The sequence below is a fragment of the Gadus chalcogrammus genome, chromosome 13, assembly GCF_026213295.1.
Source record: "Gadus chalcogrammus isolate NIFS_2021 chromosome 13, NIFS_Gcha_1.0, whole genome shotgun sequence".
Lineage (NCBI taxonomy): Eukaryota > Metazoa > Chordata > Actinopteri > Gadiformes > Gadidae > Gadus > Gadus chalcogrammus.
This window is the reverse complement of record NC_079424.1, coordinates 6,378,576-6,395,373: the sequence shown is the minus strand read 5'-3', so window position 1 is coordinate 6,395,373 and position 16,798 is coordinate 6,378,576. Positions and strand designations below refer to the sequence as shown.

Sequence of the window (16,798 nt, the reverse complement as noted above, 5' to 3'; positions counted from 1 at the left end):
TTTTAAATCTCAACGGGAAATTAAGATACAATTCAGGAATTCTTCGGCTTGTAATACAATGTTTTTTTTCTACTCTGCTGTTTCCATCAAGTTCTCTGGAATTTGAGGTAATCAAGAAAAAAAACTGTTGACGTATTTGATACGAGTCGAATGCGAAGTACCTTTTGTGAACTCTATAAGTTGGAACAATCTAATGACGATGAATGTCTTACTTTTTAGTGGTCAGGTATGGCCCTTCCACTGGCCCCATGTCCTTACGTTTTGTCTTGTAAGAAAACTGTAATAAATGTAATGGTCTAATGGTTCTTGCCTGAAGATAGTTATTAAAAATGACAATGATATTGAACTATTATGCGTGTGTATATGTTGTGGGCATTAAACGGAGAGGTACATGGGATTCCTTCATTAGATCATGTTCACTTGTCTAATAAACTGTCGAAAAAATGTAAAATAAATGCCCAAAGATATTCACACATGCATGTAGACTGATCATGCAACCACCCCAGACGTAGATCCCTGATGAGGCTGCAAACCTCTTTAGTTTGTATTATTTGCATATGCCAGAAGTAGAAGTAATAGTGAGAAGTAGTGCTGTCTCACCAGTCCTCTTTAACCGGTTTTGCGCCATCACTGCCATTGATGTCAGGCAAAGGCCTAATCCTCTGGATTAGCAGAAGGATACCCTGTTTATCTGAAGTCACCCATTAATCCCACTGCTATAATCCCCTCTTTAAGATTCAAACCCAAGACTATACGTAAACGTGTGGAAACCGAGTTTCTTGGGATAGGGGCTTTTAGACCTTTAACTATGCAATTTAAGATTGTATTTTTTAATTTGTAGTGTTTTAGACCTTTTACACGGGTAAAACGAAACAAAATATTTTAGCCTGAAAACGTATTTAGGTTTTTCTATCTATTGAGAACAAAGAATCAACGTCCACCGCCTTTGAAATACAGTAGTTGTACGTAGCATCAGTGGCTGATGTCTCCAATCAATGCTTTATTATGAACTCAACATGGAGCAAAATCAAATCATGTACATTCTTATGGACTATTGGAAGCATCTTATTAGAACTTATCCAATAAGAAATGCAAAATTTGTTTGGCTGTATGGTAGCATTTAGAAATGTACTTCAGAAAAATTGTGAGCTCATGACGTTCATCTCATTTAAAAAAGTAGAAAGCAGCCTCCTGGTTTTCTGTTCTAAAACAAACCTGGGTGTGTGTGAGTTGTTTATGAGTGTATTTTATGCAGGATACTATATATAAATATATATACCGGTGCATTTTTCCTCAAAACTAATGTAAGAGATGCAAATCTTAAGGTGGATAATATTGTATAGTAATAAAACCTTATAGATTAAGCTATATTCAAGGTAAATCTATTAAGAAACTCTTTATTGAGACTCAAAGAGTAATTTTGTAAACTGGATATAAACTTTGATCCAATTATCTGACATGCCAGTGTAATGAAAACTAATATAATACTTGCAATCCTATAATACTCTAACAGCATTTCTGAACAGAAAGGATCTGAAACTGTCTTCATTCCGCAGAAATGGATCTGGCCGTTGAAAGTCGCATATCGAAGCACACAGAAAGGACAAAGTAACGCATTTGAAAGCACAGTTTCAACACCAGGAATAGATGTGTAGAACAGGAGTGAAATAGAGTATACATCGATGAATTGAGATACATAGCATTTCTTTGTCCTGTTTAATCTAACAAGAGAAATACAAGAACTTTAGTTAGCAATGGGATTTGAACTCATGCTAACTTGGGGTCATGCATGAGCACTCCGCATTCATTGAGAAATCCTCGGCTCCCTCGGTACACAACAGACTCTTGCCGTAACAGGAAGGTTTTCCACGCGTCTCATTGCATTAGGCTCCGGAGAGATGAATCTATCATAGGATGAATAAATCCCAAAAAAAAGATCATCCTCCCTTGGTCTTTTCTTTTTGCGATGTCAAATAGAGTGTTTCACATTTATATATTAGTACAAGTGGACAAAATGGTAGTGTGGCTGAACGTTGCCAGGCAGTTTTTTTCCCTTTCTCTTTATTTAATGTTCTTTGTCCTTGTAAACATGAGAGCCTCACTTTCAACACACAATCCAATGTATTCCGAGCGTTTTTGGTCCATGAGGCTCAAATGACCCCTTCAAATCCAACAGAATTTGTTTCAATCTTCACTGTGTCCCTAGCCCCTCAAAGGGGTGTACCTAGGGGTCTCTCAGATGGCAGTCTTGTCTCTGTGTGTGTGTGTGTGTGTGTGTGTGTGTGTGTGTGCGCGTGTGTTCTGTGTGTGTCGTGTGAGTGTTCAGCTGGGCAACAACCACGGTTCCCAGAAGTCCCGGTGCTTCCACAGGATGAAGAGCAGCAGGGTGAGCAACACGGTGGCAGCCACCCGCGCCCGCGTCTTCATCAGCGGGGTGATGAAGTTGGCCACCGTGGACACGAACACCAGCAGCACGGCCATGAGGGCCAGGATGACGTTGATGAGCTTGCCCAGCAGGGCGCGGGCATTGGCGTTCTCCACCCCTTCCAGCTGCACCACCTGCTGCTGCTGCTGCTGCAGCTCCAGCTTGGTGATGCGGGTCAGACACGACTCCACGGCCTCCTGGAGATCCGGTATGACGCCCCGTGTGACACACACACACACACACACACACACACACACACACACACACACACACACACACACACACACACATAGAGAATAACATAATTACATTTCGCTTTATGTATTCAAGTGACTGATGGATGTATAGATACAGTATACTGATTCAGATACACGTCATTATGAGCAGAAGGTAGATGTTGAGTCTAAGGATGGTGTTTACAGGTAGGTTGGGCACATTGAGGGGATCAAACCCAGTACCTTTCCGTTGGGAGTGTAAACCACTGAATGAATAAATCATTGAGATAAACCTATTATCTATCATGATATCATTCTCTGATGGACTTTCTACTTTGAGCGACTCGCTACCTGTATGTCTCTGGCCCGTTCGTAGGACTGATAGGCCACCTTCTCCTCCATACTGGCCAGTTCCTGTTTCAGGTTGGTCATCTCGTTCTGGTGCAGCTCTGTTAGATCGTTCAGCTGCTCCTCCAGCCTCTCGTATCTGACCAGCACAAACCCAAATCAGATCATGTGAAACGCAGGTAGAGTCAGAAGGAATGCGTGTTGTTATTTTTTTGCAAGGAGCGGCACAATGCATCGGTGAGACCTAGGCCTTGCATGACGCATGCACAAGCTGGGTCCTACCTGTACCCCTCCTCCTGCAAGCAGCGGGTCATGTAGGAGTAGTCGCTCTGCAGCTGGCTCTTCATGTCCTCGATGGCGTCCTCCATGTGCGCCTGGCTGGCCTTGATCTCCTGCAGGCCCTCCAGCAGCGCGTCCCAGGAGCTGTGCACGTGATGGTGGTGGTGGTGGTGGTGTCCGTCCAGCCTTGGGCTGCCGAGCGTGGGGCCTAACCCCGACATGCCTCCCCCGGTCCCTCCTCCTCCTGCTCCTCCTCCTCCTCCTCCTCCTCCTCCTCCTGTTCCTCCTCCTCCTCCTCCTCCTCCTCCTCCTCCTCCTCCTCCTCCTCCTCCTGCGCCTCCTGAATTGCTGCCTACTCCGGATCCCGAGCTGGCGGAGGAACAGTCGTCGTCGCTGCCGTACTTTGGGCTGGAGACCAAGGTGGCGCTGCCGCTCAGCGCGCGCGGGGTCAGAGCGTCGTCCGAGGCGCCGCCCACGCCGTCCTCTAGCGGGTCCTTGAGGTGGGCGATGTTATCGGCGCTGCCGAACTTGTGGCGGAAGAGGCTGGCGAACTCCCGGGGCTTGGACACCACCGCCGTGTGGGTGAACGCAGACACGCCCCCTTTGACCCCTTCGACCACGCCGCCGCCGAAACCGCTGAATCCCGCTCGTACGTTGGCGCCCACGTCCTTTAGGCCCTGTTGCATGTCCCGCAGGACATCCTTGGGCTGTCGGGCCGGTCCGTTCTGCGGAGGAGAGGGATGGCCAAAGGGTAATTAGACAACATGATGACGATGTATTAAGTAGAGCATTAAGGCTGCAAGTGGGGCTTACGTCTTCAACCCCCAAAAGGGTGGAAACCTCCAGACAGGAAATGTGTAGCACCCAGCTTTTGTCTATATACCCGTGTATAGGATATATTATTTGCTTCGTTTACACACACACACACACACACACACACACACACACACACACACACACGAGTCGACAGGAGAACGCAGGTGCTCCTCCGACTCTGTATTATCACTCGGGGGGAAGACCCACCTGCTCGATCTCCTTCAACTTCCTGTGGTAGTGCTCGAGCTTCTTGTGCAGGTGCGCGATGGTCTGCGCCGACTTCTGGTTCTTCTTCTCGAACACCTGCTTGATGCGCGAGGCCTGCTGCTTGTCGGCGTTGTGGGCGAGCTTGAGGTACTCGGCCACGTTGTCGTCGCGCGCCTCCTGCTCCACGCGGATCTGCTCGGTGATCTTCAGGATCTTCTGCTGCAGGTGCTCCAGGGCAGCGCGTGTGCGCTGGGGCTCCGCGATCCCAGAGCAGCTCTCGCCGCCGCCACCTGCTGCCACCCCCCCGCCGGACGCCGCCGCCACCACCGCCGCCGCTGATGTCCCCGCCGCGCCGTCCACGCTGATGTTGGTGTCAGAGCCACCATGGCTGGTGGTGGGAGGCAGTCCTAGAGTTGTCACCTCACTCTTATCCAGCTGTGGAGGGAGATGGGGGAGAGAGGGAGAGAGAGAGAGGGGGAGAGAGAGAGAGAGGTCAGGTCAGGCCCGTGGTGGCTTCGATGTTAGTGGCAGGTTTTATTGATGTGTGCTTGAATGTATGTTACATTTTAGAACTACAGATACCAACATGCACTGCTGTGAGTGATTTAGCACACATTCTGTGGAAACATTCATGGTGCGACCTCAATCTGTTTAAAATCCCAAAGTATACGGAACCGTGCTGCACAGCCAGAGTGAAACCATACCATCGAGGAGTTAGGAACACGTTTATATTGACCTAATACATAGTCAATATGTTGATGTCTGTATGAGGATGTCCATTAAGATTATTACTATGTTCTGCAAATGTATCAAGCTTTACACAATGCAGTTGTCTTTCGCATAAATGCATCCATCGAAAATCGTGTATTGAATCACACGGAAAGACAAAATAATACATTTGACACACCAGGACAACAGGAGTGGAAAAGAGTGTACGCTGATAATTAGGATACACAGCCTTTTTTGGTCCTTTTAAATCTAACAAGGGAAAATCTAGGACAAGAGGATTTCAACTCATGCTTAGTTGATGCATTTCAATACATGTTTGAGGACATGCATGAGCGCTCTACATTCATAAAAACAATCCTCTGCTCTCTTGATATACAACATCCTCTGGCCTTAACAGGCAGGTTTTCCATGAGACTCCACTCGCAATCCACTACAGAGAGGTTATATCAGAGGACGAAACAAACGACGCTGTTAACTTTTTCTACAGGCGTTACAAATGCAACACCCCCTCCAACAACAAACAAACATTTCTGTGCGTGTTCAATCCCTCCACACAGCAGGTCTGCAGGCTGTCATGCGTGTGTGTCAAGTGGTCGGTCTGTGGTGCCATGGGGATGGGTGATTTGTTAACCACCCCTCTGCAAGCCAGACAGACATCTAAACAGTGTAATCAGAGCCAGCCGACAGGACCTCACGCAGACCAGTGACACTAAACACCACCCTGATGCTAATCCCTCCACCCTGCACCCCGACAGGGCATCTGATGCCCGGCAGCGCGATGCAGTGTCTTTGTGCGAGGTGTACTTCAAGTTAGAGAGGGAGAATTAATGACTGCAGTCCCTCTCAGTTAGCCATCTAAAGCCGCACGTCGACACAGGCGAGAGTCCTGTGTTGCCTAACGCAGAACACAACTACCTTGTAGGACATGTAACACAAAGACAGAAAACCCTCAAAACGTATCTCGTGTATGTTTTGAAATCAACAGAGACAGGAGAACCAACAGGGATGAATACAGACAGCAATGGCCGATGCTCACATCCAACGGCGTTGGCAAAACCACAGGCTGAGGTCCATGATGGCTTAGACGCTCAGAAGCCAGCGCAGAAGCGGAGTGGAGATGGTGATGGAGATCACAGATGTCTGGGGAACCAACAAAACAAAAAAAAAGACAAGAAAAATAAGAGAAGAGGGATGGACCCGTGAGGGTGAGGGGGGGTGAGGAAGGGGGGGGGGGGGGGGGACATACGGTACGACACCATGGGGTGGGGGGGGGGGGGGGGGACACATACGGTAGGTAGGTCTACGACACCATGAGAAATGAGAGGCTGGCCGTACACCAAACACAAGCACTGAGGCAGAACACACAAAAAGGGTGAGCAGGAAAAGCAACAGAGCAACAATAGATAAATTAGGAAAACGTTACCATACTGTTTAATCCAAGGCTGGCAGTGCCATTGCAAGTGTGTGTCAGAGGCCCATCCTTTTCTCTGTCTCCTCCCCCCCTGCCGGCGCTCACAGAGGAGCCCGCCCCCCCCTCCCCTGCTCAGAGGTTTTCCACCCTCCCCGATGTCTGCCGTCGCTATCGCTCCACTACATCTTCAGGCTCCATTGTGGACGGGCAAAGATGTCTGCAGTCTCCGCCGTGACTCCACTGCGCTCTCCTCCCCTCTCTCCTCTTTGTACGGTGAGGCGCTTCCCACTGCCTCTGCGTCCCACTCTCCCGCCGTTCCTCCCTCCCTCTCGCTCTCTTCCCCTCTCTCTCTTTCTCTCTGTGTCTGTGTGTGTGTGTCTATCTCTCTCCCTCCCTCTCGCTCTCTTCCCCTCTCTCTCTTTCTCTCTGTGTCTGTGTGTGTGTGTCTATCTCTCTCTCTCTCTCTATCTCTCTCTCTCTCTCTTTCTATCTGTGTCTGTGTGTGTGTCTCTCTCTTTCTCTCTGTGTCAGTGTGTGTGTGTCTATCTCTCTTCCCCTCTCTCTCTTTCTCTCTGTGTCTGTGTGTGTGTATCTCTCTCTCTCTCTCTCTCTCTCTCTCTCTCTTTCTCTTTCTCTCTCGCTCTCCCTCCCTCCCCGTGCTTCCTTTTCTAAATGCAACTGCTCTCCATCCTGCCCTGTAATGGATGTTGGAGCTGAGGGACAGATGATGGAGGAGGGTAAAGGGGGGGGGGGGGGGGGGGGGGAGCTTAGCGCATGCGTGCACTTGCCTTTCAGCTCAGGCCACGGTTGGGAGGCCAGGAGGGGGGAGGGGGGGGGATGGGCAGGGTGGGGTGGGATGGATGGGATGGGAAAACCGCAGAGCTTGTGTCGGGGCCTATTACGGCTCTTTTTATCCCTTAAGACCCCCCAAATAAATACTCATGCATGATCCACTGGGATGGGGGCGGGATAGCTGCTGGACGGCGGGGGTGCAGACTGCAGATGGGCCCTGGTGGGTCTCTGTGGCCTGGCTGGTACCAATGTGTGACTCATATCTTCTCCTTTTATTGGTCCCTGCTGCCCTTTATAAAGGCAGCCGATTCAAAGGGCACGTTAAACCAGGGTTCATGCATGGATAAACCAATGGAAGAATGAGTGTGATTGTTCAGAATCGAGTTGCATGCTCAATGTGTCTAGTAGATGTAGACAAGATCTGTAACTCAAGGTCTGGGCTATTGCATGCTGGATAAGAGGGTTTAGTCAGTGTGATGTTATTTATATTGTACATGTGTTGTTTATGCCAGACAAGTATGAATCAGAGCTAGAATGTCTGACATTTAAGGGAGCACCTGTTCACACACATTCTACCAGAGCATCCTTCAGTGAAGTATATTAGAGCACACCAGTCAAGGATATCATCGAAAACAAACTTTAATTTACATTTCGTAGAAATGCACACAATGGAATAACAAGACATCTCTTATAATAAATAAACATATATATTTTCATCTCTTTAAACATACAACACTGTGTTGGACTTGTAGCAAGGTTCCTCAAAGAGAAGTGCATTTTTGTTTGTTTGGGGGCATTTTTTTCGATTTCTGTCATTTTTGGGGCTTTAAATGTTTAAAAGCAATTTAAATTTAAGATTAAAGATAATCATTTACCCCCCGGCCCCCCCACCCCAGAGTCAGATTACCCAAACCACCAGATAACGGATATAGATTAAAATCAAAAAGAAACATCCTGTTTAGTTTCGAGGCAGATAAAGACATTGTGTATGTCTTTAAATGCACTATGTTCCCACAAAAAAAATGATTTAGCCTAGAAAGAAAATAGTGTCATGATGAATAAAGGAACTGATGTGAACGGCATCACACACCAGAGTAAACAGATATATATGCAATGCTGTGTATTACATGATACTTGCTACTTAAAAAGGCTATGATCGATTCAACAGGGAATTATATACTAACCTATACAACTAAAATAGACAAAGACAGGGTGGTCTCTTCAGATGTCCACGGCCTGATTTAGGTGACGACAGCACTTCTGACGTTTCTATGTCCCAGGCAGAGCAAATGGATGCTTGTCTGGTACTCTTACGTCCATCGGGACACAGGAAGCAAGACCATCAAGATAGAAAAAGACACACATTAGGAAGATTTAACAGGAAGTGCTAGTAAAAACAATCGGAATGGATTCAAGATAGTCGTCTTGTCACCCTATGGTCCGCCAGTGAAGAAAAGTGTATAAGTGCCCTAGCAGGACATTTACACATATAACTATGATAATTCATCACTGACACTCCACCAACCGGTGCCACGATCAAAACATACTTGTGTTTACGATACAGTACAGTAGATCTGTGTGAATCCCTCTTTGCGCTATGCGTCTGATGATGGCCAAGTGGCAGAGATGAAAAAATATCCCCCCCCCCCCCCCCCAGAGTAGAAGGAAACAACAAAAAGCTGTATATTGTATTGTATGAACCTTGAGTCACCAAAGACATGACACTTGTGAGTAGGTTTCTTATGTCCTCATGCTGTTTCCTCTTCCTTTTTTAAGCGCCCAAATCACGTCACGAGTCACGAGTGTTCAGAGTTCTCGCGGGAGCGGGGGAGTTCCTGAGAAAAATAGGATCCGAGTTCTCTGGGAATACTGGCATGGCGACGGGAAAACCCAAGCCAGGATTACTGACCCGACTTCCTCGGCTTTCCCACCACTCGCTTCTTGGACTGGTAGAAATCTGGAGACACACGAGAACAGGAGAGGATGCTGGGTGAGTACATTGGGTATTCAAACACACACACACACACACACACACACACCCGTATCAGATGGTCATCACATGGTCATGTCCCGTCCAAGGACCTACCGGTGATATTGGTCTGTTTCCTCTTCAGCCTGACCCCGTCGTCCTTCTCTGGCGTTTTCTCCATCCCGGCGGAGCACTCTGCCGTGAGTGGGACCCTCTCCTCGTCCGCCACGCACTCCCTGCTGTCGTGGGACGTCCCAGCGCTGAGCCCCTCGGGGGCGGGCTGTGCCGTCTGTCCTTCGGTCTGTCCTGCGGCAACCCCCGACACCCCGCGCTCCTCCTCGTGGTCTGAGCCCTGCGGAGACGGCCGGTACGGAAGAGGCACCTTGGCGCTGGGGATGGCCTCCCAGTGGAAGCGCTCTTGCTCCAGGGGCCGGTCGGCGACAAAGTCATAGCCCCAGCGACGAGAGGCCTCGTCCAGGTCCCTCTGGAGGGACGCCTGGCAGTCGGCCCGCAGCTGCTCCCGGTCCACGGGGCCGAAGAGGCTGCGGCGGGTGGGGCCCTTCCTGGGCAGTCCCAGGATGGACGGGTGCGTTTCCATGGTTTTACACTGCAGGGAACACACACCAGGAGGACAGCATGGGTGGGTCGGCCTAGACAGACAGACTGAACGTTGGCGAGTCATCGCCAAAGCCACAGGAAAGCATTACATCAGCCCGTCATGAGTGTGTGTCAGTGTCAGACGGTAGAGGAGGGGCAATGACAGTCAAGAGAGTAATTAACGCCTCGGATCTAAAAATATAAATGTTGCACTTGTCATCTTTGTTTGATTGTAAATTCAAAAGTATGAACTGAGAGGTTATTTCGTCCGATAATAAAATCATTTATTATTTGGTGGATAGTACAGCCACGTACTGTTAAACACAAATTAAATGATGGCCTATCATCTTGGTTAAAGTAAATGATTGCCATAGTCTATGTAATATCACAATCAATGTATTTCTTAAATGAAATAAGGATAATCACTTATGAAGTTGAATTTAAGGAACTCCACAATTGTTGAGTAAAATTAAATAAGGCTTACCATTTTTTAGATGCGTCCTCAGTGAAACTCAAGTGTACAGTAACTCATGAGACTAGTATACACACGGGTCTACTTCAAGTTTTAAACAGGAGAAACTATGAGTCACTAGCCTGGACCCTCCCACCTGACCGCCAGACAGAAACATGCCTGAACATAATCTCGGAAGACATGTTACGGCTAGTCAAGCTATCGCTTGTCCAGCGAAGACCACTAGGTGACGCCAACGTTCCGAAAACGTCCACGAGCTTCTGTTTTGCACCTGTTTTATAAAGTATGGTGTCCTTTTTTGACTAATACAATGAATGACATTTATTGTCATTCATTGCAATGCATTATCTTTTCGAGATCTAAAATATCTTATATACTGATTATTTACAGAATAAATGTTTACTCCAGTATTAAGCATATATGCAAGACTGCGACTCCTAGGGGAATGATATCGACACTGCAATGCTTATATTATTAGGATAACGGCGGATTAAAACTATTGAATTGAAGTCCTACGAATAATTAATTAAACGATGTAGTCAATATTAAATCCAAATTTGAATTAAACGATTTATTTTTGTAAAACAAAACGATGTATTTGTCAGAATACTGTATTGTATATACTATTGTGTATTGTATACTGTTGACTCCATGTGTAAAATACAGTGAGTGAACAGGTTGAGTAGCAGAAACGAAGCAGAACACGAATGAATGCTATAAGGGGGCTGAAACAGTCGTAATCGTAACACCAGCAAAGCAAAGCAATGTCATTCAGGCTAGGTACTCCATAGGAATCCTCAAGTCAACGAGGCAAGGGGGCGGAGACGGGGGGAGTGATTCAAGGGGATGGCGGGAGAAGAGCAGCAAGAACGACGCGCAGAAGTAGGTCATAGACCCAGCCCCACATTTACTACTACACATGTGCGAGTGAAAATGAGTTCAAGTGGGCCGTCTCTTGTTTTGGGCAGGCATCCTCATAACTACTCGTATGTGTAGTATGTTTGTAGCCAAACCCTCGTGTCGTTGTTACGACAAACTCTTAGATAACGTTATATGGTAACAACTTGGCAACACACTAATTACTTATATTAAGGATTGGTAAGGATAATATATTCAGATATAATTTCAAATGCCAGCATTTCTATTCACATTATATTGGTAAATAGACACAACTACATATCTTCAACACATGAATATGGAACTAAAAAAAATACTTAAGGATGTGGCGTACTTACAGTGTAGAGCCAAGAAAAGTTTTTTCTCGCTGTCTCCGAGAACAATCTGACAATTATTCAGCTTCCACAAAAATGTCAGAAAAATATCCAGAGGAAAAACAAATAAATTGTAACTCAATCGCCTCATAAAAATACACCACGTAGCTGGATCTATCCTCAATGTGTTCTTCTCACAAGATTCCAGCGAGATCGTATGAACGTCGGTGGGCGTAGACCGCGGAACGTAAACCAATTTCTCCCCAGCAGGCGGTCCTACACGTGGGTTCAGCCCACCAAACACGTGAGGGGCCGTTCCAGTGCAGAGCATCACGCAGGGTAGCCCGCGAAACACGCTTCTGGGAGCCCAATGTTTCATTCGGTCTGCATCTAAAGAATTTGGCCGTGCACTTTGAATATACGGCTTCTAGGAAACAGAGTGGTGTCTCACCGAGTGGTTTAGACGTAATTTGGAATAAGCATCCAAACTTTGCCTTACTTTAATGTAGGCTTTATATTGCCGTTATTTCACAGATGTTATATAAACATGGCATGAACTCATGTCAAACGTTTAAACACATTTAATTAAACCACGTTAGTCCAGCGAAATAAAGCCCATTTAAAAAACTAATACAATAACCGAAAATGGGGCCGTCTTAACAGATACTTTCCCCTACATAAAGGCGTCACAATGTGATAAGGGGTCACAGCTCATATTTTCAAAGGACATCCCATAAGCAATTAAGCATATCAACTCTATGGAGCCGTTACACCGCATGAAACTGCTTCGCACATGTTGCATATGGATTTAAGTTGCCTATTTAAACTCAGTATAATCTAAGACTTTCATAGCTATACATGGAAATCAGTTGGCAAAAGTAGTAGGCTTATATACAACATCTTTCTACAATCATTTTAATCAACGTATTGCATATCAAACCCCAGCCCCCCAAAGAAACGTATACAGACTGTATAGTGTTCAGAGCTAACAAAATGACAAGAAAGGTGTTTGAACAATGTTGAGAAGTCTATTTTGGACACATACCGGTAAAACAGCATGATTGAACATGGGGTCAAATAGCAGAATGTAACCGTTTTAGTATTGTGAAAGAATCTGTTGGGCCTCCACAAAAACAACATTGAACATCATGTCAAACCACATGTGTGGCAGTGAATTTATTAAAAAAAAAAAGATCTAAAAGTGGATTGGAATGCTGAGGGACAGGTCTGGATCAGGCATTTCACCGCCACCCCACAGTTTCTACATTTACAAACTCATTCAAATAAAAGTACACTCAATTACATTCACAAAAATAAAGTGTAGACGCCAAGATATTTGATTGTTCACAAAAATCCCCAAAAAAGAAAGACTCCAAACGTAAAAACATGACCAATAAATGCAACCGTTCCCACAGCTTCCCTCGTTCTCAACATCCATGAATTCTTACTTCCTGTCATTTGATCTGGAACGGCTGTGGAGGATTAATGGCAAGTTAGTTTACAAGTAAATTCAGGAAAGAACAGAAAGGCCATCATTGATGAAGAGGCTACGTGCGTTACTGAAAATGAGATTGATTCTAGTTAAGATTTTTTGGACAAAAATAAGGATATTACCTCCTAGATCTAGAGATGGATCTGGAAGGTTTGTGGTTCTTGTCTCTGGAGACAGATCTCTCCCTTCTGCGGTCTCTGGAAAGGGACCTGCAACGAAATCGATACAACCAGTCAAAAACACTACTCTGAACAACTTGCTATTGCAAACACCCATCAGGACCTAATCTGAAAACGTTACCAAATCAACGCTTTTGTCAAATCACAGAAGGTAAACTGGCGTGCTTTATCTGGCCTTTACGCCGTCACCAGTAGTGCCCTTACCTGCTTCTGCTCCGGCTGGTGCTTCTCCTGCTGCGTGGCGATCTAACAGAGGGACAGGGAGGCGAACATCAGACCAGGAGATAACGGACAATTTACCCTTTACCTTTCGACCAGCACTCCAACACAAAATGTCTCCTGTTCTGTCATTTCCACTTTTTTTGAACCAATAAAGATTGCCCTTTATTAAATCTTAAAAGGGAAGGTATATGCCGTTTAAAGTAAGCGGGGGGGGGGGGTTACGCGTGTCAAAATCACCTCAATATCCACATATAAAACACAACAATGGACCATGTATATCAAGTCTTTCGCCGGCTCATCCTTTGCTCTGTGTCTATGAGCTAAGGCTTTGAGGGAAAATATATAACCAGCCCAGACAAGTGCAGCAAAAGTTTGTAGTAGATTCAGCCAATGCTGAGACTTGAACCTTAAAACACTGCACATAATCCCCATGGTTTTATCCAGAATTATTCATTCATGCACTACAATGATATGTTGATATACATTGACATGTATTCACACAAGTCAATATAGTCTGAGTAGAATAAGGGAATATGTTTAGGTTAAATACAGCAGAACACAAAATGAGGGAAAAGGGGTGGACTTTCAGCAGGATTGAGTAGTTTAGTCTCTATGGTCTTCAAAGTCCTGCTCAGAACCCTAGGGAACACCAAGAACATTTCTATTATAGCACCCCTGCAAATTGGGATGGTTCCGAGATATTTTGTATCGACTTAATTTGAAAAAGAAACCTTTTAAAACCAGCTCTCTCCATTTTCAAAAGCGTTATCAGCAGTGTACTGAATGAAGCAGGAAAGACTTACTAGTATTTGTTTTCAACAAGCTAGATATGACGAAAGGGTGGCAGACTGCCGGCCGGGTAGGCGGAATTGGCTGAATGGGACTGGCCAGATGCTGCAAGGTGATTAGTTGGCAGGCAGATGGGGGCTGGCTGTGGCTGTTTCCCTGCTTTTATTGGTTACCCGAAGGCTGCAGCAGGTAGGTTGTAGTGTAGACTTTTGGGGACGTAAAACGCTGATTGGTCGGGATTGTGAAGTGGGCTGCTGCCGTTTTGGTAAAGGTTGGAGGAGGTTGAAAACGGCATGCTCAGGACCCATGGACTGGTGCCACCTGACGACTGGCCAGGCCTGGGTCATGTGACACGACACCAGCCAGGCTGATTGGGGCACGCTGGTCAGTGGCCAGATGATGCTGTAAGAGGACTAGTTGTCTGACTCAGAGGGTGGTGAGAAGAGGCATGGTGATGACTCTGCAACGGGGTTCATTTTTATTAATATAGATGGAAAATTAAAGTAAACCTTAAATTATATAAAAAAAAATAAAAAAGGCATCACAACTATATTTGCACAAACCCATCCCCTTAGTAATGCAAACGATTAGACAGGAGGCCATGGCTACAACCAGTTGACTTAGCTAGTAATGCTTCTGCAAAAGCTTTTGAACGTTTCAGGTATAAATCTCTAGGCATTAGTACACCAAAGGCATACATTGGTACCAAGTGAAGCCAAGAGTCAATAATTATATTAATCCATTAAAAATAAATACTGAAACCATTCATAAAAATACCACTACAATCACTGATCAAATGTCTAGTCAATGATCATATATGGCAATGAAGATGACATCTGCCTACTGTAGAAAACAAACTTGACTCCTTATTGCAGAACTCGTTCCGAACAATTAAAAAGTTAAATTACATAAATTACCAGCACAGTTGAATCAGGAACTAAAAGAATTGGGTTAACGTTGGAAATGAAGCAGAAGTATTAGTCGTTTTTTCTTAGCGCTGGACACGACTCGTTCAAAGAGGGGACTTTACCTTCGTCTGGCCGTCGGGCTCCGACGGCGACTGTGCTCATCTCGGGGTCGCCGGTTCCACGAAGGCGGAGGACCTCGGTTCCTGGAGCGCTTCTCACCACTGGACAGTTCAACTCGTACCCGGGAACCACACAACGTTCTGCACAGGATGCAGCCATTACAAACCACGTCTAGCTATCCAAGCAGGCCAAACGCATTATACAGCTAGAGTCATATGGTGTGTATTCTACTGTGAAACGGTTGCATACCTTCCGTCCAGTTCACGGACAGCATCTGTGGCATCTCTGGGATCCTCAAACTCGACGAAAGCAAAGCCTGGGGGGTTCCTGGCTACCCACACACTGCGGAGGGGACCGTAGTAGCCGAAGGACCTTTCCAGCTCTGTCTTGTTTCCATTGTTGCCCAGGTTTCCGACATACACCTTACAGTCAAGGGGGCAGTCTCTGTGCATGGCGTGGTCTACAAAGGAATGCATGGGAAATTGGTCAGCAAGAATTTTAGCGTGACCAACACAAATTACTTCGACCAGTATATAATATGGAAGGTCGGATTGGGATACATATAGATCTGTTCGGGCAGAAATGGATCCAATAGATCCTAGTATTAACGTTAAATCCCGACACTTTCTAGCATGGAATATGGTGTGGGTTCAATTATCAAGAAAAGGGAACCACACCAGGTAGAATTATTGTGGTACATGAAGTTACATTCCGAGTTTCATTAGAGCAATGCTAGACATTGAATTCAAGGATGTTCGAACGACTGTACGTATTCACGTTCGACATATTTTCTTGTAAGTCAGGATAGCATGTTGTCCAACAACGTACTCGGCATTATGCTTGTACGTCGAGAAATGGAAAAGGACTTAAAACACCATCTACCTTACTTTTAAGATAAAGAGAACTTTAGCATTGAATAAACACCGTTCAATGTAGAACTAGGCTAACATTAGCATTTCGTACACGGTTCTATGTGGAGCTAGGCTAACATTACCATGGCATTCACCCCATTCAATATCGAGCTAGGCTAACATTAGCAAGACACTGCTTTCGACATTCCCCGTCATACGGCATCTGCATTCGTATTATCTCATACACAAACCCTTAAGCAATGATATATCTCTTTTGGACTAAAAAATATTACCGGATCCGGATTCTTTTAAAGACGAAATCTTGATTTTGTGCAGCTCCTCCGAGTCGTCGTGTGTGATCAGAAATGGCGTGACGAGAACTAGTTCTTCGACGATAAGGAACTCGCTTATCAAGTCTTACAAGCGGATGTTAGGCGAGCGGTGCAATTCTGGCCAAACATTAATTCTGATTGAATCTATATTCATTAACAAATTATACACATTTTAGGTAATAATGCATCTTAATTTCCACAACCAAGTAGGCTTAAAAGACGAGTTAAAAAGGAAAAACATACACAATTTGATCTCTGACACCGCAGAAACAATGAAAACAGACAGTTTTCAGTTAAAACGAACGAACCCTTGGCACATGCTTTCTTGCAGCCAATCAGGAACGGGGACAGACACCAACGTTGCGTGAAATGGCCGGCTTGATTAAAGGGTTCGTGCTTTATTTAATTTCCTCCATGGTTAATTCACTAAATAC

The 16,798-nt window shown here is 45.6% G+C and overlaps 3 protein-coding genes across 4 annotated transcripts; all 3 read right to left on the bottom strand.

Moving 5' to 3' along the window:
• Positions 1-2,322: 2,322 nt before the first annotated feature.
• Positions 2,323-8,542, bottom strand: tmcc2 (transmembrane and coiled-coil domain family 2). The gene is made up of 6 exons (XM_056606471.1): positions 8,537-8,542; positions 4,291-4,725; positions 3,560-3,992; positions 3,271-3,415; positions 2,992-3,127; positions 2,323-2,622 (listed from the first exon to the last, which is right to left on the bottom strand). The coding sequence occupies exons 1-6, from the start codon at positions 8,540-8,542 to the stop codon at positions 2,323-2,325; spliced, it is 1,455 nt and encodes a 484-aa protein (XP_056462446.1).
• Positions 7,775-12,011, bottom strand: cdkn1a (cyclin dependent kinase inhibitor 1A). Of its 2 annotated transcripts, none has more exons than XM_056606948.1 (3): positions 10,273-11,488; positions 9,309-9,798; positions 7,775-9,179 (listed from the first exon to the last, which is right to left on the bottom strand). In XM_056606948.1, exons 1-3 carry the CDS (start codon positions 10,273-10,275, stop codon positions 9,124-9,126), a joined length of 549 nt encoding a protein of 182 aa, XP_056462923.1. In that variant the 5' UTR covers positions 10,276-11,488; the 3' UTR covers positions 7,775-9,123. The 2 variants fall into 2 exon arrangements, with proteins under 2 accessions (XP_056462923.1, XP_056462924.1); XM_056606949.1 differs by lacking the exon at positions 10,273-11,488 and adding an exon at positions 11,496-12,011 and having other exon boundaries at positions 7,776-9,179.
• Positions 12,012-12,102: 91 nt separating this feature from the next.
• srsf3b (serine and arginine rich splicing factor 3b) lies at positions 12,103-16,436 on the bottom strand. The gene is made up of 6 exons (XM_056606950.1): positions 16,326-16,436; positions 15,431-15,641; positions 15,184-15,321; positions 13,347-13,388; positions 13,086-13,172; positions 12,103-12,943 (listed from the first exon to the last, which is right to left on the bottom strand). The coding sequence occupies exons 2-6, from the start codon at positions 15,631-15,633 to the stop codon at positions 12,916-12,918; spliced, it is 498 nt and encodes a 165-aa protein (XP_056462925.1). The 5' UTR covers positions 15,634-15,641; positions 16,326-16,436; the 3' UTR covers positions 12,103-12,915.
• Positions 16,437-16,798: the final 362 nt, after the last annotated feature.